The sequence below is a fragment of the Euprymna scolopes genome, chromosome 44 (assembly GCF_053919585.1).
Source record: "Euprymna scolopes isolate OS-2025 chromosome 44, ASM5391958v1, whole genome shotgun sequence".
Lineage (NCBI taxonomy): Eukaryota > Metazoa > Mollusca > Cephalopoda > Sepiida > Sepiolidae > Euprymna > Euprymna scolopes.
Window position 1 is genome coordinate 3,207,926 of NC_136525.1, and position 25,951 is coordinate 3,233,876.

A 25,951-nucleotide genomic window follows, 5' to 3' on the forward strand; every position below is an offset into this window, starting at 1 on the left:
AAAAAAAAGAATAGGTTTTACTTTTGTAGTAATCTATGGTAATAAGTTAAGATCTATAATGATAAGTAGTAGTGTATATATGTATAATCTATCGTTATAAGTAGTGTGTGTATATATATATATATATATATATATATATATATAAATCTATGGTGATAAGTAGTGTGTGTGTATATATATATATATATATATATATATATATATATAAAATCTATGGTGATAAATAGTAAAATTGTACATCTGAAGATCAGGATAAGTCCAAGGACTTATGGTGTAACAAATAACGTGGTAAATTCGGTTTTTAGTGACATTCTTCTGTTTTAAGTGACACTCTTCTGGAAGTTGAAGGATACTCGGAATGTAATTATAAATAACTTAAGATTTGTGGCTGATGGAACAAGAGCATACTTTTGTGGATTAAATAAAGGGTTTCGTTTGAAATTCCATGCAAATTCTCGAATTTGGCAGATAGATCCCGGAGTTCGATGAGAGACCTTCAAAGAAGGTTGGCGGTTACTATGCGCTTAAACGCTGTGAAAATAATAGTTCAAATGATCTGAACAATACAAATTATAATTTTTAAATTTAATTATAATACATGATTTAATTGTAATATGCAATTTAATTGTAATACATGATTTAATTGTAATATGCAATTTAATTGTAATACATGATTTAATTGTAATACATGATTTAATTGTAATACATGATTTAATTGTAATATGCAATTTAATTGTAATACATGATTTAATTGTAATATGCAATTTAATTATAATACATGATTTAATTGTAATATGCAATTTAATTATAATACATGATTTAATTGTAATATGCAATTTAATTGTAATACATGATTTAATTGTAATATGCAATTTAATTGTAATACATGATTTAATTGTAATATGCAATTTAATTGTAATACATGATTTAATTGTAATATGCAATTTAATTATAATACATGATTTAATTGTAATATGCAATTTAATTGTAATACATGATTTAATTGTAATATGCAATTTAATTGTAATATGCAATTTAATTGTAATACATGATTTAATTGTGATATGAAATTTAATTGTAATACATGATTTAATTGTAATATGCAATTTAATTATAATACATGATTTAATTGTAATATGCAATTTAATTGTAATATGCAATTTAATTGTAATACATGATTTAATTGTAATATGCAATTTAATTGTAATACATGATTTAATTGTAATATGCAATTTAATTGTAATACATGATTTAATTGTAATATGCAATTTAATTGTAATACATGATTTAATTGTAATATGCAATTTAATTGTAATACATGATTTAATTGTAATATGCAATTTAATTGTAATACATGATTTAATTGTAATATGCAATTTAATTGTAATACATGATTTAATTGTAATATGCAATTTAATTGTAATACATGATTTAATTGTAATATGCAATTTAATTATAATACATGATTTAATTGCAATACATGATTTAATTGTGATATGCAATTTAATTGTAATACAGGATTTAATTGTAATATGCAATTTAATTGTAATACATGATTTAATTGTAATATGCAATTTAATTGTAATACATGATTTAATTGTAATATGCAATTTAATTGTAATACATGATTTAATTGTAATATGCAATTTAATTGTAATACATGATTTAATTGTAATATGCAATTTAATTGTAATACATGATTTAATTGTAATATGCAATTTAATTGTAATACATGATTTAATTGTAATATGCAATTTAGTTGTAATACATTATTTAATTGTAATATGCAATTTAGTTGTAATACATGATTTAATTGTAATATGCAATGTAATTGTAATACATGATTTAATTGTAATATGCAATTTAATTGTAATACGCAAATAAAAACAAAACTACCTCTGTTTCTCAATTTCTGAGGTGCGGATTGATAATCTATATTATTTGAATAATGTTACCTCTGGGGGTGGAGTTACAGGCGGCAGAGGTGGTTCTGAAGAGGATGATCGACTGTCTTGGCTTGCGAGGATGACGTCAATAGAGATTGGACCTAGGACGGTCGGTCAAGGCAGAAATCCTAGATCAAAGTGTGCCGGGAATGACGTCAAAAGTTCAAAATGGGGAACATGGAATTCCCGGGGATGGGTATCAGCAGGACTGACCAACACGCAATAAACAAAGGTGTGGAGGAATGTTCTGATGTTATCCGTCACAATAAAAGAGACAGCCAGACAACATGGGCAGGAAAGTGGACACATATCTCTACCACTATGACTTGCTCTTCGCTGTCCGTGTTGTCACTGGAAAATAAGCATTGTTTTTAATCGTTCATTCCTGTTACTTGTTCATGTCTGATTGTGGAAGCACATAATTATACAGATTCAAACCTAAGAGTAGCCTCATCTTGAGTGTTTTTTTCACGTTTTAGTTGATTGTAACTTTTGGCCTTCTTAAAATTGTCAAATTTTGCAATCTTTCTACAGCCAAAATGTTGTGAAAATAAAATTTAAAATGATAAAAATTGTCCAAATAATACAAGGTGTCATGCTTAAAATTTTTATGTTGTAATTTTTAAGTTTTGATGTTAAAAATTTTTAATTTTTGATGTTAGAATTTTTAATTTTTGATGTTAGGATTTTTAATTTTTGATGTTAGAATTTTTAATTTTTGATGTTAGGATTTTTGATGTTAGGATTTTTGATGTTAGGATTTTTGATGTTAGGATTTTTGATGTTAGGATTTTTGATGTTAGAATTTTTGATGTTAGAATTTTTGATGTTAGAATTTTTGATGTTAGAATCTTTGATTTTTTTTTGTTGTTAGAATTTTTAATTTTTTGTTGTTAGAATTTTTTATATTTTGTTGTTAGCATTTTTTATATTTTGATGTAATAATTTTTTATGTTAGAATTTTTTTAAAAATCTTTTTGATGTTAGAATTTTTAATTTTTGATGTTAGAATTTTTAATTTTTGATGTTAGGATTTTTAATTTTTGATGTTAGAATTTTTAATTTTTGATGTTAGGATTTTTGATGTTAGGATTTTTGATGTTAGGATTTTTGATGTTAGGATTTTTGATGTTAGGATTTTTGATGTTAGGATTTTTGATGTTAGAATCTTTGATGTTAGAATCTTTGATGTTAGAATCTTTGATTTTTTTTGTTGTTAGAATTTTTAATTTTTTGTTGTTAGAATTATATTTTGTTGTTAGAATTTTTTATATTTTGTTGTTAGCATTTTTTATATTTTGATGTAATAATTTTCTATGTTAGAATTTTTTTTTTTAATTTTTTGATGTTAGAATTTTTAGTTTATGATTTAATTTTTGATTTTTATAAATATTTGATTTTAAAAATTTTTGATGTTCGATGTTGTAATTTTAAAGTTTTGATGTATCCCTCTTAAAAATTTTACTTTTTGATATATCTTTCTATAATCTCTTTATTATATTAAAAGAATTTTTTTCTCTTCAACAGAGTTTTTCGTCTGTCATTTCTACGGTTGCTGCCGTCATCAGCCATGAACGATAATGGTTACTGCTGCATTGACTCTTGTTGTGTAACCATGAAAGAAGAAACCAAAGATGAGCGTACCTGCAACGCACTAAAAATGAACGCCTCCCTTTTATCAACAGCCAGTAATGCCTCTAACACAGCCTCCAGTATGACAAAACCTCTTTTTACCAGAGACCCCAATAAAGCCGAGCATCAGATCGGTTCCGACACAAACTATGAAGATGACCTTAAATACGGCATCAAGGTCTTCATCAACAACAACACACTCACTACAAATAATAATAATAATAATTTGACTACTACAACGGGCTCGAATAGTATTGCTTCGGATGAAGATGCTGACGATGATGATTATGAAGATGTTGTTGATGATAATGATAGCGGTATCGTTACATCAACTGCTAGTGTCAGTGTGGCTGACCCTGTTGAGATGTCGGCTGGGGAATGCCAGGATCCTATGATGACCACGGCTTCTGATAGTGATAAGAATAATAATGATAATAATGATCAAGATAACGGCGCTGCGGTTACCCATGGTATCAGCTCACATGGTGCCGGCTGTGAAAGTACGCCAATTCCTGTAACTTCTAGGGCTAATCTTTACATTAGCCATAACGGACGGAGGAAGCTGAGGTTTGCCGAGGGGCAGGATGTGCTTGCACGTTGGAATGATGGTTTATTTTACCTCGGGAATATACTCAAGGTAGGTACCCCCTCCATCCCCCTTTTTTTTTTTTACATGTATACTCAACCTTCATTGGTTAGATTTCACTTTCATACATCATCATACCGCATAAACATACCTTTATAGACGTTTTCATTGATCGATATCGATCATCAGTATACAGGGTTCATACAGGTTTGAAAAGGCTTTGTTTCTATTATCACCTTGATTATATGGAAACTATCTTGAAAAGGGCTTCAAAATCATATTCTTTGTATTCAGTAAAAATTTGTTGGGATATTAAAAAAAAGATTGAAATAAATACAATTAAAATATTTTTTAAATATTAGATACTATCAAACCATTTTTTAAAAATTACTTAAAATACTATTAAATATTTTTTAAATATTAACTAGCAGAACCTGTTTATTATTCAGAGGACAAAACTAGGTATCATTGCGATGCCATATTTGAATGGTACACTAGCATTCGTTAAACATGCGTATACTGTTAATCTGGAATATAGGAATGGTCAGAGCTCAGCCAATCAGATTGACTGGAATTAGTCTTGGCAGAGTTTATTATTTTTTAATCTGGAAAAATTATGTTGTCTGAGTTTATGATCCAGTTACGAAGAGTGAAATCCGATGTCGAAAGTGCAGAGATGACTGGAGGCGATAGAATGACTTGATATTTAGAGAGAAAAGTATGAACTACTTCCTCTGTAGATGGTTGCGATTGATGTTTCTCCTAGGATGAAGTGAAGGATTTTCTCATAACGACGAAATGTGTCTAAAATGTTGTTCTAAAGTTACATGTTGCAAACCTGCGTTACTTTTGGTTCAGATGGGAATTTCTGCCATCAGAATATTATATATGGAGATATACTGTTAAAATAATTTTGAAATATTAAAATACTATTAAAATAATTTTGAAATGTTAAAATACTATTAAAATAATTTTGAAATGTTAAAATACTATTAAAATAATTTTGAAATGTTAAAATACTATTAAAATAATTTTGAAATGTTAAAATACTATTAAAATAATTTTGAAATGTTAAAATACTATTAAAATAATTTTGAAATGTTAAAATACTATTAAAATAATTTTGAAATGTTAAAATACTATTAAAATAATTTTGAAATGTTAAAATACTATTAAAATAATTTTGAAATGTTAAAATACTATTAAAATAATTTTGAAATGTTGAAATACTATTAAAATAATTTTGAAATATTGAAATACTATTAAAATAATTTTGAAATGTTGAAATACTATTAAAATAATTTTGAAATGTTGAAATACTATTAAAATAATTTTGAAATGTTAAAATACTATTAAAATAATTTTGAAATGTTAAAATACTATTTAAACATTTTTGAAATATTGAAATATCAAAATACTATTAAAACATTTTTGAAATATCAAAGTACTATTAAAATAATTTTGAAATATCAAAATACTATTTAAACATTTTTGAAATATCAAAATACTATTTAAACATTTTTGGAATATCAAAATACTATTTAAACATTTTTGGAATATCAAAATACTATTTAAACATTTTTGGAATATCAAAATACTATTTAAACATTTTTGGAATATCAAAATACTATTTAAACATTTTTGGAATATCAAAATACTATTTAAACATTTTTGGAATATCAAAATACTATTTAAACATTTTTGGAATATCAAAATACTATTTAAACATTTTTGGAATATCAAAATACTATTTAAACATTTTTGGAATATCAAAATACTATTTAAACATTTTTGGAATATCAAAATACTATTTAAACATTTTTGGAATATCAAAATACTATTTAAACATTTTTGGAATATCAAAATACTATTTAAACATTTTTGGAATATCAAAATACTATTTAAACATTTTTGGAATATCAAAATACTATTTAAACATTTTTGGAATATCAAAATACTATTTAAACATTTTTGGAATATCAAAATACTATTTAAACATTTTTGGAATATCAAAATACTATTTAAACATTTTTCGAATATCAAAATACTATTTAAACATTTTTCGAATATCAAAATACTATTTAAACATTTTTGAAATATCAAAATACTATTTAAACATTTTTGAAATTTCAAAATACTATTTAAACATTTTTGAAATATCAAAATACTATTAAAATAATTTTGAAATATCAAAATACTATTTAAACATTTTTGGAATATCAAAATACTATTTAAACATTTTTGGAATATCAAAATACTATTTAAACATTTTTGAAATATCAAAATACTATTAAAATAATTTTGAAATATCAAAATACTATTAAAATAATTTTGCTAGTAAAGTTAAGCCATGATTACTATTTGACGATTTTGTAAGATAAGCGCAACGCTGCATGTTTAGTTGCACAGTTGCAGTATGTGTGAATTGCAGAATTGCAGTGAGAGCAATATCAAGCGAAGGGGAAAGAGACCGTCCAAAAAAATGCATGGACTCTTTTTACATCTTTCACTTTGTGATACAAGCTCCAAAATTGTGCGGCCCTGTCGGTGGGGCATTAGAATACGCCGACTGCCCCCCTGCAGAGGGTAAAAGTCCCTCATTGGAGGTCCTGGATACGACCTTAAACTATATCCAGTGGTGAGGCCCCAGCCTGCGGGCTTTGGGGAGTGTGGAGCCACCCTTTAATTGCCATTGCTCCCAGGTCCACTCTGACCCGGAGTGGTAGTACCTGTTAGGGTCCCAACCATTGATTAAATAGAAACCAATGTGAAAACAACAAATATATTCTATTAAAAAATTGTTTCTTCAAAATCTTTGGATTCGGCATTAAATAACCCGAAAACGGTTGATATGCCGTAAAACAAAAACAACCAACCAACATTGAAATTTGTCAGGTTTGCTTCTGCAGCTATCTTGAATTTTCTGATGGGCAATGTTTTCTTCTTAAAATGTATGTTCTGAACATCATTTGTTCCAATGTTTGTGCTTGTATCACTAAGTGAAAGATTCTTATAGAATATTGAGATAACCTGCCCCACTATAGGCTACATGGTCCCAACCTGTTGTGATCACGATTCACTTGAGATTTTCCAAAACTAAACCACGGCCACCGAGATATAAAAGGCCTATTAACTGAAAAATGCCTGCTGGCAATGTAGGTAAGAGTTGTCAACCTATCACTGGCAGATACTATATGAGGGCATTTTTAAAGATTTAAAACATGTTAAAAAACAAAATAAATAGAAACCCAATTCGATTAGTAATGAAACTGAACTTTGTTCAATATAAAATATAAATATTATGTAAAATTACATAATTTTAAAGCAATATACAATCTAATAATGATAAAACTGAATTATGAATTTAAGGAACAAACAATTAAAGAAACATTAAACATAAACATTTCTTGGCCTTCGGGACAAGATCACAGTGTAGTATCTGTTTTGATGCTACACTTCACCTTTTCTGTCCTCGGTCAGTGGAAGAGAAATCTTTCATGACCGAGACTATTTTTGTTTCTATCCAGAGTGCCCCTTATTAGGAAACTGGATTTTACCCACAAGATTATATGTTGAAATATTTCAATAACTATTACTTTAAATACAGAAATTATATTTAAAGTTTTGGTTTTCTGTTCTTCTATGTCCATTTTTCCCCATGTTTTTCATCAAAATGTAGCGTATTTTCATCATGGTTAAGAATCCTATACTCCGCTATAGACTTCATTTTCATATCAGTGCAGAATACATGAATACGGAAATGAAGTTCACATAACTACTAAAAGACAACCATACCATAATGTGAACATTGGTTAAAAACTAAGAAAATATAGTAAACATCTACGATATTGTATTACAAAATAATATTAGAAACACACTCAATATATGTCAGCCTATGTCACGGTAACATATATTGAGTGAGTGAGTTTCTAACAGTATTTTGTATAGTTTTTTAGTTTGAACTTATTTTCCCAAAGCTAACGTATTCAATAGTGAGCTCGCTGCCATTTGTCTTTTTCAAATATATTGATAAACACTGAATGATTTTTGAACCGAATAAACACTTTACATTAAATAAAAACACTAAAAACTTATCCAGTTAGATAGAAAAGTAATTTTAGATTGCTTTTGATAACATTTGTTATATATTTGTTTTTTGACAACTTTTTTGAAAATGTCACTGGGACATATGGCTGAGTGGTTCTAGACGTTGTATCAAAGTTTAGTTACCCAAAGGTGCTGAGTTCAATCCTGAACGAAGGCAGTGAAAAAGTAACATTCAAAACAGAGAATCAGCAACTATGTCCCAAAGCCTAGCTGGAGTCCGAACACGGTACCCCCCCTAATAATAATAAAGGGTTGGGTTCGAGACTCCTAACAAACGGTTTCCCAGTTCGATACATAATATTATCTTATAATATTAAGGATAATAGTACGCAATAAATAAATGTTGGCAAAAGTTGATTCTGATGGTGCTTATTTCGATCAATAATTTTTTGTTTGATCCGAGATACATTCATCTGATTTTAAGTTAAAAACTGCAAGAACTTTCTTGTCAACCTCATATTTGTTGTTCCTTAATTTGTTGTACATAAATAGTAAAACACAGATGGGCAGGACATGTAGGCAGACAACAGATGGTCCATCAGAACAACGGAATAGACACCTCGTGAACATGAGAGGCCAACAAAGAATGAGATGGAGGGAGGACCTGATACAATACATGGGTCCCGCATGGCAGCAAATAACTTGGAACAAAGTTAGATGGCTAAAGTTCAGGGAGGGGTTCCTCACCCTTGTTGATTGATTTAAATAGTAAAACCATAATTTTTTGCAAGTCAAAAAGTGATTTGGATTCAAATATTTTTTTTTTTTTTTTTTCCTCCACAGATTGATGAAGAAATGGGCAAATGTCTCCTGCGTTTTGAAGATAATTCTGAATTCTGGGTGATGTTTAAAGATATCCAAAGAGGTAAGATAATATAACATGTCCTTAGGTACATTCATGCGCTGCCAGGGTTCAGGTCAAACAGTGAATTTCATAGCAGTGTTGTCCATACTTTTCCGGAGTAAAAAGGATTTAAGGTTGCCACAAAATAAGCCAAAGTGACACCTTGACATCAACACTGTTGAGTTTTGATAATCTTGACATCTATGGAAAAAAATATATAAGAAAATCGAGCTGTTTTTTTTTTTTTTTTTTTTTTTGTCACAAGGTCAAATTTTAATGTGGGGAAGATTTGTTTTAAAAATCAGTGGGAGTTGGGGTGTATTTATTTTTTTGGTTGGGTGCGGACGTTATTTAATTTTTTTTTTTTTTTTTTTGACATTTACAAAACCAAATCCGGATTTTCTTATCTAAATAGAAAAATGAGTACCAAAACAATATAAACACCTTAAAATGTACGAGGCGCCTTCAACAAGTTTCCAGACCTTTTTTCGTATGCGCACTTTTATTGATAGTACACACACGAAACTCTAGCACATCTTCTACTGGCCCCTTTTTCCGTAATTTTTGGAATTTATACAAATTTCAAAATGACTGGTAGTAATGGTTTTCCTTGAAATGCTTTTGTTCGAAAATACATGATTGGATCAGACGGCACACTATGGCCACACGTGTGTAGCCCCCGACAGATTCCCGACTCCCAAAGTTGTGTGTCGTGGATTTTTCGTTCAACTATTCTTCTTATGGCCGGATCGTCAGTTTCTCTGTTTGGCAACTGTCGATAGGAACACGCATGGTTTCACAAAATAGAAGTAAAAACAAACAAAAAAAAATAGAAATATTAAAACAAACACGAAAAGCACAAATGCCAATGTTTGACGGTTAGACTTGGGAGTGTGTGTGTGTTTTCTTCCTGTTCTATCGATGTTAACGTTCAGCTGTCAGCCGCAATTCGCCTCTATCTCTGTTTCGCAGTCAACTGTAAAAACTGTCCAACCGTTGTGGCTATCAGCTCCCATTTGCCACAAATGGCATCTAGTTGTCAACTGTCCTCTCTGTGTCGGTATCTGAAACTACCCTTCCCTGTGTTATCTGTTTTGTAGGTTTCTATTGTCATTGTCAAATCGAAAAGACTCGATCTAAAAATGCCTGCAGATTCATTGCTTGCTACTTCCCATCTCTTTGCTTATTGTAAGACACTTCCGATTCCTTTGTCTATCCCCCCCAATCAGCATTTAGTGACTCGGGTCCACTTTATAGTATCACGCATTATAGTAAACGTTTCACTGTTTTGACTATTGCGAATCTCATAAGTGGCATGAATAGAAATAGTTATAAAGTAAATTATCTTCTCAGTTTCCCCCGATATTCCATGCGAAAGATTGCAATATCTGATAAAATCACAGAAGGCTTCATTTTTTAGCAAATGTGATGTTTTTGGATTTTTCGGGTAAAAAAAAAACTTACCTGAGTGAATTTTTAGGTCCACATCATGTTCCATCCAGCTTCGGGCTATTACCTGAGGTAACATCACATGGTGCACCTTCTCCAAGTGATGTTACCTCAAGTAATAGCACGAAGCTGGATACTCCACCAGACTAGATAAATTCTTCTCCTGGAATCCAGTAATACCAAGAGACCAAAATGAAAGATATACTGCAACGTATGAAAATGGTTAATTGGGAGAGGAAAATTATATTCTCAATTTCTTTACTAACTCAGTGTTTGAGAGATAAAGAACTTTAATAGAACATTCGAATATCTATGTACCTCATATAGAGTTCAAGTGTTAGACCCAAGTTGTGGGCCCTTTGATTTCTGAGAATTTCGACTGAAGTAAAGTAAAACAAAAAAAAAAAAAAGTATATTGTCCTGGAATCTGGTAAAACCAAGACACCACAACAAAGATATAAAAAATATAGCATTTCAAAATGGTCAATTAGGGAAAGAAAAATTATATTCTCAACTTTGCTAGCTCTGTGTTTGAGAGATAAAGGAGAACTTTAAGTGAATGTTCGAATATCTATGTGTCTCCGATAGAGGTCAAGTGTTAGCCCCTAGGAAGGACTTCTTAATTTCTGGGAACTGACTGAGATTAAATGAACATCTGAGAAAATAACCAAGAAAATGTAATTATTAAACTGTCACCTAGACAATTTACGCAAAACAGAAAATACTCTAAATCAAATTTGCTTGGAGTGTACTCCTTTCTTGCCAACGACGTCCGGCAAGTGATTTTACCAGATTGGTTCCGCTCTGGTTCCCATTTGGTCGCTGGGACTGAGCTGTTTCTTCAAGGGTTCTGGTTGACGAAAGGATCGAGTTAGACAGGTTGCTACTCTCCGCACGTTGCTTTTGATAGTTTGTAATCTGGTCAGGCCTGGTCTCTCGAGTCGGTGTCACTGGAAATTAGAGGTCATTTAAAGCTAAAAGAATAACAAGTCGATAACTGGGCTTACATGGGGAAAAAAAATTTATAATTATTCACTGAAAGTTATAAAATGGTACTTGCACAGTTTAATCAAGACATTATAAAATGAAAATATTGAAAAAAAAATTTATAATTATTCACTGAAAGTTATAAAATGGTACTTGCACAGTTTAATCAAGACATTATAAAATGAAAATATTGAAAAAAAAATTTATAATTATTCACTGAAAGTTATAAAATGGTACTTGCACAGTTTAATCAAGACATTATAAAATGAAAATATTGAAAAAAAAATTTATAATTATTCACTGAAAGTTATAAAATGGTACTTGCACAGTTTAATCAAGACATTATAAAATGAAAATATTGAAAAAAAAATTTATAATTATTCACTGAAAGTTATAAAATGGTACTTGCACAGTTTAATCAAGACATTATAAAATGAAAATATTGAAAAAAAAATTTATAATTATTCACTGAAAGTTATAAAATGGTACTTGCACAGTTTAATCAAGACATTATAAAATGAAAATATTGAAAAAAAAATTTATAATTATTCACTGAAAGTTATAAAATGGTACTTGCACAGTTTAATCAAGACATTATAAAATGAAAATATTGAAAGAAAAAAACAACAAAAAAAACAGGTTATATTGCACATATCTGTTTTGGACTGAAGATCCCCCCCCCCCCCCAAAAAAAAAAAATTTCACTTAATTTTTTTTTTTTTTTTTTAGAAAAACACGTTTTTATCAGAGTGCAACGAAGGTAGACATCTTTGAATATTTATTTTAAAGCGCCACGGGGAGATAACTGAGTTTAAAGCCCCGACACTTCCTCCTCTTCTTAAATACTAGCTTTTCTTCCTAAAAATGGAAACATGACTACCTTTTTCTCGGTATCATAACAAATTGTTTTTTTGCTGTAAAAAAAAAAACTACTTAAGTGAAACTTATTTTTTGGAGAACTTCATTCCATAATGGATACGTACAATATAAACTTTTTTTCTTCAATATTTTCATTTTTAATGTCTTGATTAAACTGTACAAATACCTAAAAAAAAAAAAAAAATAAATAAATAAAGAAAACATATCTTAAGTCAGAAACTTATGAATGATCAAGTGCTTGTGGACTGGCGGCTTCTATTAGTAAAGTTGGAGCGGTTGGGGGGGGTGACTCTGCACAGTGTATATTCAGTGGCTTGGAATCAAGTGAGACTCAAGTCAAACTTTTTTTTTTTTTTTTTAGCTGAATAGTGTGAATCCCCTGGCAGTCAGGCAAAGTGTGGCCTGGAGGCTATTTTTGCCTTTCATTATATTGAGAATCAGGTGGGCTTGACCCCACCTCCCAATCCAGAGAATTTTAAATGACAAGTCTCAGTAAACCAATCTCAGGCAGTTTTTTTTTTTTTTTAATTCTCAAGCGCTGATAAAATTTTCCTTTTTCTTTCTTAAATCTGTGTCTCTGACCGTCACTCTTAACAGGAGGGTCCCATTGCCTTCACCCTCAACTAGGTCTCTACCTTTCACCATCACTCACGTGGGAGGGTCCTTTCTCTTCTTGAGCCTCATTTGCATAATCAAGGATTTTCCAAAATAGCATTTCGTATAAGTAAAAATATAAATAAATTGGTTATCTTTTAAGATAAGTTTCCTTTCTACTATCCAAACAATGAATGGCCTCTTGAATTTGTAACCCCTATTGTGTTTTTCCTATCCAAAGAAACTCATAAAATCTGACCTATATTTCGTGTGATTCCCAAACAAATTCGACCACTGCAAGGAATTAGTTAGCTGTTTTCCGTAATGAGTGGCATTGAGATGAGTCTTGTCAAATTGCCAAAAGGCGCTATTTTTTGACATTTTTAATTTCCAAGGTTCCAACTTTTTCAGCTAACTTGTTTTTAGTGGCTGTTGAGTGTCATTCCAATTATCATGGAAGAAAAAAGATTTCTTCTTTATCAATTCCTTATATCCACAAATAATTGTGTGTATTAAATTAATGCTGTAACAACCTTTAACAATTCTCTTTAACTTCCATCATCATTATCATCACCACCTGTTACGTTGCAGTTACAAACAAACTTAAAATATATAATGTACGTTATTATTAATTCATTTGAATTGAAGTATATTAATTTCCAAACAAAACAGTGGTATTTTGAGGACTTAAACTGCTTTGATTTTTAAAATACTAGTGGGGGTACCTGGCGTTGCCCAGGTGAGGTGTGCATGTGTGAGGGTAAATAAAAACAAAATTGAAAATAAAGAATAAGTGAATGTATCGACCATGTTTAAATATTATAACAAAAAAAAAAAACGGCGAACGTGGTACAAAATAAGGAATAAGTGAACGATATTAAAACTTCTTAAAAAAAAAAAAAAAAAAAATCGCCCCCCCCCAAAAAAAAAACACAGCAAACGTGATGGTAAAAAAAAAACGGCGAACGTGGTACAAAATAAGGAATAAGTGAACAATATTAAAACTTCTTAAAAAAAAAAAAAAATCGCCCCCCCCCCCAAAAAAAAAAAAAAACACAGCAAACGTGATGGTAAAAAAAAACGAACAAGAAAATGGCATAAATAACCCTGCTTCAATATTTAAAACTTTATGAATTGAAAAAAAAAAATATCTGACAACTCGGCTCAAACGCGCAATCTTAAGATAAGACACTGCTACTATACCTACTGAGCTATGACATGTCAGCGAAAGTAGGTGTTTTTTTTTTTTATATATTCAAACTAATTCAAGAAAGAACTTTTTTGCGCATGCGTGTATGGTTAAATTGTCATGAAGGAACGATTTTTTGCTACCCCTCCCGGTAGAAAAGTGCCAGTTGAAGGTGAAGGAAATAATGTTTTCAGTCAATTTTTCGATATTTGTCTTCCGAAGGGTTGAGCTTCAAAATGATACTGATCTTGTGAAAATCCGTTGCCTCTGTCGAAAGTTTTTGCGAGATATACATACATTTAAACAGGTGAGATTTATATTAAAGATAACGATTTAAGCAGAACACCCTCAAAATCTGATTATCCAAAGCATTTTATCATATGTATTGCTACAGTTACAAACAAACAAAGGCAAGAAAGAAACAAAATCCAGGTTAGCATTTTTTCTTTAACAAAACGTTTTTATTATTTCCGTTACCTTCGGCACCACTTAAAATGTCTCTCACTGCCACATGGTCATTTTAGCCTGCCACGCATTTCTTTTTCTTCCGACCACATGCCAGCCACAGCCGGTCCATTCTCGTCCTGTTCTTTGAAGTCCACTTTCTTTCTGCCCAACCACGTGGTGCATTTTTTCTCCCTTTTTTTTTTCTTCTCGTACACACTTCCTATTTTCATATGTGCGTTTTTTGGCTGCTGCTGCTAATCTCTTCGCAAGCCAGCCATCCTTTGTTGCTGCTGATATTTTCCCATGCGCTAATATGCACTATGTTACACATGATCATTGTTATTATTACAACATTGTTACATAGGTGCATGTTCCAATTTTGAGGATTTTTCAGTAAATTACAACAAATACAAGGAGATCTGAAAACGAGTTTCAAAATCCTAAATTTTTTTAATATTTGATGTGTGTGTGTGTATGTATATATATATATATAAGATAGCCGATATGTAACAATGTGGGGATGGAAATGAAATTTCTTTTCCCCAAACGAATGCACCAGGTTTATCATGTACAACATTAACTTTTTGCTGGTAACATTGGATAGAATTTACATCTGACGTTGATGAGAAAAAAATTTCTATGAAAACATAAAATCATAGAATTGTCATCCCATTAATGAAACGGCTGTAATGAAGGGATCCAGAATGAAATAAACAAGAGTTATAAACAAGAAAAGAATGTAAGTCTTTGGATTTCAACAAAATTTTGTACTATATATATATATATATATATATATATATATATATTAGTAATACACACGGACGAAAAAACGCTTTGGATAATCACAGATTTCAAGGTAGTTCTACTAAAATAGCCATATTTTTTAAACCAAAGCACTTCAAGTCTTCAAATTACTATTGTTTTGTTCGGAAATGAATATACTTTCAAATGAATTAATAAATATGAATGTACATTATATATTTTAAGAGTTTTGAGCAAATAAAGTGATAAAAATGTGAACGTCATAAAATGGCGTTTTCGGTAAGGTTTTGTAATGACCCCCCCTGTTTTCTAAAGGTCCGTACCGTGATTGTATGAAAAATTTCGTCATGAAATTTGGGAACCAATTATAAGAGGTATTAATCTTAATACTGTCAAGTGTCCGAAATATTTTTGACCATTTCTTTTTTTGTCGTGTTAAAAATAAGACTTTAATATGACGAGTATTGAACATTTTGAAAAAAAAATTCTTCGGACACCCAGTAGTAAGTAAATCAATCTTTTTACTATCTTTATCAATTAAAAGTATTATTTTATGTTGAGTAGGACCACGGTAATTGATAATTTAAAAGGACCTACCCGAAAAAAAAATTGTTTCTATTTCTTGAATTTGGTCAAATGAAGTTAGTATTTTAAAGCAGCAGCAGCAGCTCCAGCCTGTAGAATCAGCCATAGCACAGCACAGTGAAAACAACACGCGTTCTTTAATTTTTATTCAAGAACGAATTAAGAAAAACATGAAAATATGAATATAAATGTTCTTATATGTTTAATGAGAGCTATTTTGTTATCAGAATAACATTAGTTTAGAACTATTCGGTTTTCAGAATGTATAATAACAATCCCAACCAATTCGGCATTATGAATCTGTTGCAATTTCTTACATTGCTCGTCAAATTTAAAAACATGGTTAAAAAAACAAAAACTACAATTAGGAAGCTTGCATGCACTTTTATTCTTTAAATTAGTTTTGAACAACGAATTAAAACAATGTTTTACTGCGAACAGCCACAAATGTTTTTTTTTTTTCAAAATCAAAATAAGTATCAAAATCTCGTTCATACATAGATTCGAAAAAGTTGTCAAAAAACAAATATATAACAAATAAATGTTATCAAAGGCAAGATAAGTTACTTTTCTACCAAACTGGATATATTTTTGTGTTTTTATTCAATGTAACATGTTTATTCAGCTCGAAAGACATACAGTGTTTACCGATGTATTGGAAAATTAAAAATGGCGCCCGGCCCGACTCTCTTTGACACGGTAAGTTTGAGAAAAGGAGTTAAAAATAAAAAAAAAACGATACGAAATACTGTTAAAAACTCACCGAATATATGTCAACCTATGTCACGGTAACATATATTGAGCGAGTTTCTAGCAGTATTTTGTCTACTTTTTTATTTTTAACTCTTTTCCCCAAACTCACCGTTTCAAGAGAGTCGGGCGCCATTTTAAATTTTCCAAAACATTGGTAAACACTGTTTTCAAGCTGAATAAACATGTTACATTAAATAAAAACACTAAAAAATTATCCAGTTAGGTAGAAAAGTAACTTGCTTTTGATAACATTTATTTGTTATATATTTGTTTTTTTGACAACTTTTTCGAATCTATGTGTATAGTAATACAAACCCTCAAAATCTATATCAATATTCTTGAAATTTTAAAAGCAGTTAGAAAACACATCAAACTACAATTAGGAAGCTTTCTATTTTGTTATTTTTTTTTCTACTTATTAAACGAAAGATATTTTTACAACCTGCTCCAGCGTAGTATAAACGGCCTATGGAATTAACACCTTCAACCTCGAAAATAGAAATCAACAAATTTTTGAACGCTCTCTTTGAAAAAAAGCTCTCTTAACTTCACCTCTAATACAAATTATGTGTGGCAAGTCTCCTCCTAAAACACTCTTTAACCCTAACAATAACACTAAGTTCGAGTGGCAAGCCCCCCCCAACAAAATACCTCTGTAAGCCACATACAAGCATCTAAAATAAACAAACAAAAAATAGATCCTTCCTTAAAGAAAAATACACATAAAAATAAATTGGTTAACTTTCTTAAAATGCTAGAATGGCCAGGAAATGATGAATTATTTTACATTAAATTTTTGTGAAACTAACCGCTCCCCCCTCTAATATTGTTTTTTGTTACCTTTGTCTCTGTCAAGTTTTCAGTATGTTCGCACATAATTTTCCTTAGCCCTACAATTAATTCAAAGACCGAATGGCAACCCTCCCTATATTTTCATTGCATAGAAACCCTCTTAAAACTACACATAATCATCCTTAAAAAAAAAAAAGCATGCATATTTTCCCATAGAAAGAAAAAGTTAACTGCCCTAAAATGCTAGAATGACCTGTAATAGGAAATTATTTTACATTCAATTCTAAAATAATTTGTTTATCTTTCATTAAAGGTTTTCATGGCATTTTATACATAATTTCCTAAAAAGGTAGAATCACATTTTGGAGGGGTAGTCAGAAGGAGTTGAGTGGGGTTAAACAGAAGGTGTTAATCTACAATAATACCAAAGAAATATTGCAATATATTCATTTTTAAATGGTCTTATGTTTAGATTTAAGTTTTTTGTACATAAAGCACATTACAATTCAACTTTGAGTTCTCCAACTTCTTTTCTGTTTATGGATACATGGCATTTTTAAGGAATTGCTGCATATTTATGCACATTTACTGCAGATTATTTGGAAACCATAAACTTGGGGAGATTTTCAGTTGCATATTCTGATTCCTTGTACAAAAATACACTTATATGGTAAATTTCATTTCTTAGTCTTGTGTTTTAACAAAGATATGACATTTTTACTGAAAAAGTAGTGTAAAAAATGTGACGAAACGCATATGGTCTTAAAGAGGGAAAAATATCCAAACGTGTGAGGCACAAAAATAGCCATAACTTCCTTAATTTTAATCAGATTTCAAAAATTTAAAAAGATTCTTTCTTAGCTCATCAAGCTCTTTCTATGCATACCAATATTGAAATATTTCAAGCTATTTCAATTTTTTCATGTGTATTGCTATATATACACACACACACACGTATATGCATATACAAGTGTATTTGAAATTGCTATTAGAGAGGTTAGACAAGATACTGGAAACAGTGTTGAAACGATGGGGGATTGGCAAGAAAAGATCTTGCACCAGCACATATTGCCTCTCCCCTCAGCAGACATTCCTCAGAAACCAACATTTTTGTAATTTTTCAATTTTTATACGTTTAAAACGCTTATTAATTGATGCAACATTCACAAGGTTTTTCCATTATTTTGTCCAATCTGTGACAGCAATTTCAAAAACACCTGTTGTTCCTGTCCTACCTTGTATATATACACACATGTATGTATGCGCGCGCGTGTGTGTATATATACACACACACAGGGTGGAACGCTAAACATGTTACTCTAGAGAAAGCAACACTAGAGCTTTATTTAAAACTTCTATTGAAAAAACTTGATTATGTAATAGAGCTGACATCTATTCAGTGTAGCTGCCTTCAGCCTCAATCACTGCCTCAATATGGATCCAGAACTGGGAGCATGCCTTTTTCACACCATATATACTTGTGTATAAGTCAAATTTCTTGGAGACAAGCGGGCAGTTCTAGGAAAAAAGATTTGTTCATGGAATCTGTTCTGCTGGCCTGCTTTCTGGTTGAATACAACATGGTAGCCTTCAAATCCAATGTAAACAAATTCTTGTTGACTGTCCCTATAAATAATCCAAATTCTACTCAATCTACTTTATTAACGACTAGCCTGGGTGCCCAGTGTTGCCTGGGTGTTTGGAGGTATGAGTTATGAGTTGAGCAAAAAAAAAAAAAAAAAAATGTGGTAGTAGGAAGGCAGGCTAAAACCTGTATGGCGAAGGACGAAAAGAATGTGAAAAAAAAAAAAAAAAAATTAAAAAGTGATGTCTTTGCTGTTGCGTCCATCTCCAAACCGGAAGTGACAAAGGTTTAAATTAAGGCTAGTCAATCAAAAAGAAGACGATGACTTTCGAAAATATCTGCAAAAAAGCGACCTCTCTTTGTAAAAAAAGTGCCCCATTAAGGGTGAAGATATTCATTTTTTTAGCCAATTTTTTGATATTTGTTGTCCGAAGGGTCGAACTTCAAAACGATACTGATCTCATGAAAATCTCTCGTCTCTGTCGAAAGTTTTAGGCAATCATACATACATTTTAAACAGACGGGTGAGACTTATATAATAGATGATTTTAAGGTCATTTGTGGGGGGTCACCTTATACATAAGTGTTAAAGAGCGACTTTGTGCTCGATCATAACATAGAAAATGCCATTTTGTTTGTGCACTCGGTTACTATACGAGTTATTCTAGTAATTAATCGTACTCCTTCTGAATCCCACTGTTGTATATTTGCCAGCATGTACGCACATGCGCGGTTTTTCAGAGGGAGGTTTAATAATTATTGGAATAGCTCACGCAATGTTCACTCTCTAGACGTGGCTATAGGCCTAAGTTTGATATGATGTATTCGGTGATGATGACTTTTTTTTTTTTTTTTTTTTTTTTTTTTTTTAAGTAGGTTAAGAAATGTAGTGCTTACGATATGTCGTTCCCCCCCTAAGTTCAACAAGTTTTAACAATTTAATGAAACCATTTAATGGCACTTAACGCATGCGTTTACATTATTACAGTATATTACGGCTTGTGCAATGTATGCGTTTACGTTATTATGGTATGTAACATAAATTATGTGTAAAAACATTAACTGCGCCTGGAATCTACAGCATGTCATTGATCAGAATGTCTGATTAGCAACATTTGTACAACGGATTGGTTCTATATACGAAAATCGAATAGACCACACTTGCGTAAATGCACGTATTATCCCTTGCAAATGCTGAGAAACAATTTATAATATGTCTTACAAAAAAAAAAAACACCGAAAAGGAAATTATCTGTGCAAGAAAAAGTCGAGACGAACCCTTTAACTTGTTTAGAAACTACAGTCGACTCATACACGGGTAATACCTAAAATGACACAAACTTTGGTCTTGAAATGCACATCGACTTATGCACAAGATGGACTTATGCACAAGTATACCCGGTAGATTATCCAGCGACTAATATGAGATAAAAAAAAAAGAAAATGAGGAATAAGAGATCTATTAATTAAATTCTATTTTTTTTTTTTTTGTTTTTTTAATTCACAACCGTTAAATCAAATCGAGAAAGGGTTGGTTGATTGCTAATCGCCTGAGCGCCGTCCCCAGGGAATTCCGACGGGACGGCCCAGGCACTTATTGCTGGTCAGAGTGCCCTTCTTTGGGGGCGCTGACTTCTCAATTCCACTTTTTGACCGTAATGTCTAAGTTCTTGCAGTAAGACGGAACTAAACAAAGCATCTTTAAAGGGGAGCAACTCTGATATCGTTATCTGAAATTATCTCCCTTGAATGTTAAAGAAAAACTCTAAAAAAAAAAAAGGGAAACTTTTAATACAGTGTGGGATATTTATTTGCTTCCCCACTGAGCAAATTAGGCAGGAGGCCGTTTTTAATGTGGAGATAGGGGGAAGGAGATGAGACCACCCAAGCAATCAATCAAGCAATGTCGATTCAGGTGTGGTGTGGCTTCAAGATTACATGTGCAGCCATCCTTACAAGGCGTGTTCATTGTCTCTCAAGATTAAATAGGTGATTAGTAAATGTGAACAGTAGTCCAAATAAAATTTTGGTTCTTGTCCAGAATTCACCCTATATTAAAAAAGCAAAAAATAAAGAAAAATATGCATGATAGACATAACCGTGATGAGATAGGTGTATCGGAATTTTTGTCACCCTTAACATGAAACTGCGCGTAAAATATAAAAAACTCATAATTTCTTTTTTTAAAAGTGGGTTTTTTATTTTCTTTATGGGTTATACTTCCAAAATAAACTATTAAAGTTGTATGAAAAGTGATAGAAATATTATTTTTTTTTTTTTTTAAAAAACAGTAATGAAATTAATTGAATTTTACGAGTTCAGTATTTTTCAATTTTTAAACTTTAAAAATCTATCAATATTTTTCTTTTGATTCTATTTTTACGATATTTTCAGGATCAATGTGAAATTTTATGCTCTTTCCAATAAATTGAATATAATATTTTAGACAAACGTTTTTTTTAACCCCCCCCCCCTTTGAAATGTCTATTAAAAAGTAAATAATTAATTTACTCACCAAAGTTTTATATATCACAAATTGAAGATAAAGGATCAATAAATAATATATTCAAATTTAAAACAAAAAAAAAAAGTGTTTTTTTTTTTTAGAAATTTACCTGTGAAGTCCGAAGTTTAAAACCTTTTTTTTTTTTTTTTTTTTTTTTTTTTTTTAAATGAAACCTTGGTCCTTGCTCCTTTAATTAAAAAAAAAACAAATTAGGGGTTGAATTACATTTTTCGAGTAGTTATAAGCTTGGAAAGACAGGGGGTGGAATTATTCAATATTTTTCATGAAGTTTCTGACACACCTAGTGATGAGATAAAAATATCATATTCTAAAAATCACATTGATCAAGTCGTTTTATTTATTTATTTTTTTTTTCAAGGAGATAATCAAATCTTATGCATATGTAAGCAGTGATTGTCTTCCCCGCCAAGAAACAAAGGAGGATGACTCAACAACAATTCAAAATTTAGAAGATTTATGTTGTAATGCCTATGAATTCCCATTAATCACTTAAAAATAATTTTCTTTCTAAAAAAATTAATTTTTTTTATAGGGGGAATTTTCGACAAGAACTTTTTTTTTTTTTTTTGCATGGGTACTCCTGTAGTTATAAATTCTTGGAGCTTTTGGTTCGTTTTGCTAAACAAATGATTTTCAAAAAATTATTTTACTTTCTTCAATTTCTGATTTTTTTTCCAAATTGGATACCTGGATTTTCGGTTCTTGTCCCAAATTGTCCCTACACTAAAAAAACACAAAAAGAAAAATATGTATGAAATATGTACCTGTGATGAAACCAAAATTTTGTCTTCCAAAAATCATGTGAATTGCTCAAGTAGTTTTATTTTGAACTAAAAATGTCAAATTTTATGAGTAAGCAAGAAGCGACTTTCTCACCTTAACAGTAATTCAACTTGTGAAATCAGCCTTGTAATGCCTACAATTTCATATTAATTGCTAGAAATCAAATTTCTTATTTATAAAAATAATTACTAGATCAATTCATGTGATTTTTGCAATATTATCTTTGCGTTTTCTCTTTATCCTATTTTCATTTTTTAATATAAGAGAATCCTGGATAACCAGTAACATTTCTACTTAGCCATGGCTGACAGAACAAGAATAATCTAGCCCGTGAATTCAAAAGGATTAATTTCTAGATTTCTGACAGATTTTTGGGTCAACAGGAAGAAATCGTGAAAATAACATTGTAGATGTTGAATCCTACTTTAAATCACCAAAGTTAAGCAACATTGAACCTGGTCAGTACTAAATGGGTGACCAAATGGTATTGGGAATACCAGGTGCTGTATGTGCTCTTTGTTTATTGTTTCCAGTTGCCGTAACCTCCTCTTTCCCATTGAAATCAAGAGCTGATTTAGGAGAGTTTTGAGTAGAGATTGTGCAACTCTTGCTTCATAATTTACATGCTCAGTCATCTTTACATAATTGTTTCGAAAGCTGATGCATAAATGAGAACATAGTCTAAATAATAGTTTTTGTTCTTGTCAAGAATTCCCCTATATTTAAAAAAAAAAAAAAAAAAAAAAATTGTGATGTAAATTTCCGTGATAGTAAACAAATTTCATATTCCAAAAGGGCGGACCTGAATGAGCTTTATACCCCCTGCCCCCTGCCATAAAATTCCTTTTCACGTTTTCTTAATTTTTCTGCGAGTTATTTATGATAACAGATTAACCTTAATATTAGCAGGAAAGAAAATCTTTGTAAAAGTTGATTTAATAACTTTTAACGTTGGGGATCACTTTTCAATTATAACGTTCTAATAAATTGATACCCCACTTTGTGGTCTATCAGCACAACTCTACTTATTAAGGTTTCACATGTCCGCTGTGGTGTAGTAAAACGAAATAATTCAAATGTTTTTGTAAAAAAGTAAAAGGTGTTTATGCACTTTTTGGTACCGCACTACTTTTTTCAGGTTAAATTCAAACATATTTGAAAAGTGCCCCCCCCCCCCACACACACACACACGTTAAGTCATTAAATAGCAGATTTTTTTTTTTTTTTTTAAAGTCTAAGATGAAAGTTCAGTCGGTTATCAGCGATAATCAGCAGAATAAATAAGAAAACGTGAAACGGAATTAATTTTATGGCGGGGGGTTCCGGTCAGAAGGGTGAAAGCTCATTCAGATTTGCCTCCAAAAGTCACGTAAATATATCAAGTAGTTTTATTTTTAACTAAGAAAATCAAATTCTATGAGTAAGCAAAGAGGGACTGTCTCATATCACCATCTTGAAGAAACAAAAATAAAAAAACAAACTATTTCCTATTAACTGCTAAACCTTGCTTGAAAATGATTTTCTTATTTAAAAAATATTTACTTGATCGATTTAAGTGATTTTTGGAGAATGATCCTTTCGTTCAGTCACAGGTACATATATTATAAGCAATGTTTTTTTTTTTTTTTTAATGGGGCAGGTGGGGGTGGACTTCTGAACAACTACCCTCACTTGTTTATTTTGTTTTCTATTTATCTGTATATGTTGCTTGGTTTATTAAAGCCCTCTTTCCCGTTTCAACAATAATTCACACTTATTGATGTTATAATGGCTATGAATTCCCATTAATCACTTAAAAATGGTTTTTATTTAAAAATAAGATTGCTTTATCAATTTATGCGATTTTTGGGATATGATATTTAAATTTCATCACAGCTACATACATCATACGGATTTTTCTTTATTTTTGTTCTTAATATACGGTAAATTCTATACAAGAACCCATGTTTTTTTTATAGTTATTTGCTTTATTTTTCATATTACGATTCTTCTCATTTTCACGTTTCGGTCAATGTAACCTCTGACCTTCTTCAGGTGTATCTTGTCGAACCTGGAAATCTGGACGGAATTTCGATTAGAACCCTTTATTTACTTCATGGAGGTAGCATGCTCTCGTTCCATCAGCCATGACTGGGTAGAAGTCCAAAGTAGTTCGCAAATGTATTTTTCTGTTGCCCACACTGAGAATTGAACCTTCAACCTTGAAGAGAATATCATTTTTACAATTGATTTTTTCATGTTCTCTAACCACTGTGGCATGGGTGTTTGCGGACCGTTCTAGTACGAATTTTGGGAGCCTTAAGATTGTAAATGTCACTATTTATTACTCTATATTAATATATATATATATATATATATATATATATATATAGTGAATTAATGACAAAAGTCTATATTCCAAAGTTCATGATGTTGACCATCTTACAATCTATTCTTTTGATTCAGTTGACATTTACAATCCTTGACAGTATCTGTTTCATAGCGCAAAATCAATCACTTAATTATTATATCAATTAGTGAATCTATTTTGCCCTTAACTCATCTGAAGAAACAGCAACAATCAATCCATCAAAAGGAAATTAAGTGCGTTTTCACACGAATAAAATATATATTTTTTTTACGATTAATAGTTTCCATATCTTGTTAAATTCTAAACTAGGTCTACTTAGTAATTGATGCTGCTTTTTTCAGTCGTCTTACTCTCCACCGTTCTCTCTCTATAAGTTTTACTTTCGTCCCATAATGATAGATGCTTTCACTTTTTGTGCTAGAACCGTCCACAAGGACCCATGGGACAGTGTTTAGAGTACTTGGAAAAATCAATTGTAAAAAAAATGATTTTCTCCTGAAGGTTGAAGGTTCCGTTCTCAGTGTGGGCGACCAAAAAAATACAATTACGAACTATTTAGGATTTCTACCCATTGAACCTTCAACTGTGAGGAGAAAATCGCTTTTTACAATTGCTTTATTTCAAGCTCTCTAACCACTGTCACGGGTCTTTGTGGACAGCTCTAGTACGAATCTTGGGAGCCTTAACCTTGTAAATATCACTATTTATTAATATATATTAGTGGCTTAGCAAGGCCACAGGGGAAACCACCAAGCAAAAAACCAAAAAAACCTAAGCAAAATTCAACTCAAAGCAGCAAAACTAAAGCTGGTTTGCCAGGACAGCACGCTACCCCCATGAAGTAAATAAAGGTTTCCGTTTGAAATTCCATTCAGATTTCTGAGTTTGACAGAAACATTCCCGAGTTTGACAAGATACACCTGGAGAAGGTTGGAGGTTACATGGACCAAAACGTGAAAATGACAGTGATGCTGAGAACAGTAGTCCGCAGAATCCAAATGATATGAATAATCAATCCTCATCTCAAAAAATTCAGAAATTATTTTTGTCCTATGCATTTTTTGCTTGCATTGTTCCCAGTCGTTCTGAACTTCTTGCCATTGGAATCAAACTGTGCCGATTTAGGAGAGGCGTGGTTGGAGATTGCGGAACCC

The 25,951-nt window shown here is 30.9% G+C and overlaps 1 protein-coding gene across 1 annotated transcript in view; it reads left to right on the forward strand.

Moving 5' to 3' along the window:
- Nucleotides 1-25,951, forward strand: part of LOC145268652 (metal-response element-binding transcription factor 2-like) — a 122,755-nt gene that overhangs the window by 46,585 nt on the left and 50,219 nt on the right. Inside the window, exons 2-3 of the mRNA XM_080124137.1 lie at nt 3,474-4,215; nt 9,055-9,136. Coding sequence (XP_079980263.1) covers nt 3,517-4,215; nt 9,055-9,136 — 781 coding nt within the window. The 5' untranslated portion in view covers nt 3,474-3,516. The remainder of the gene's footprint in view (nt 1-3,473; nt 4,216-9,054; nt 9,137-25,951) is intronic.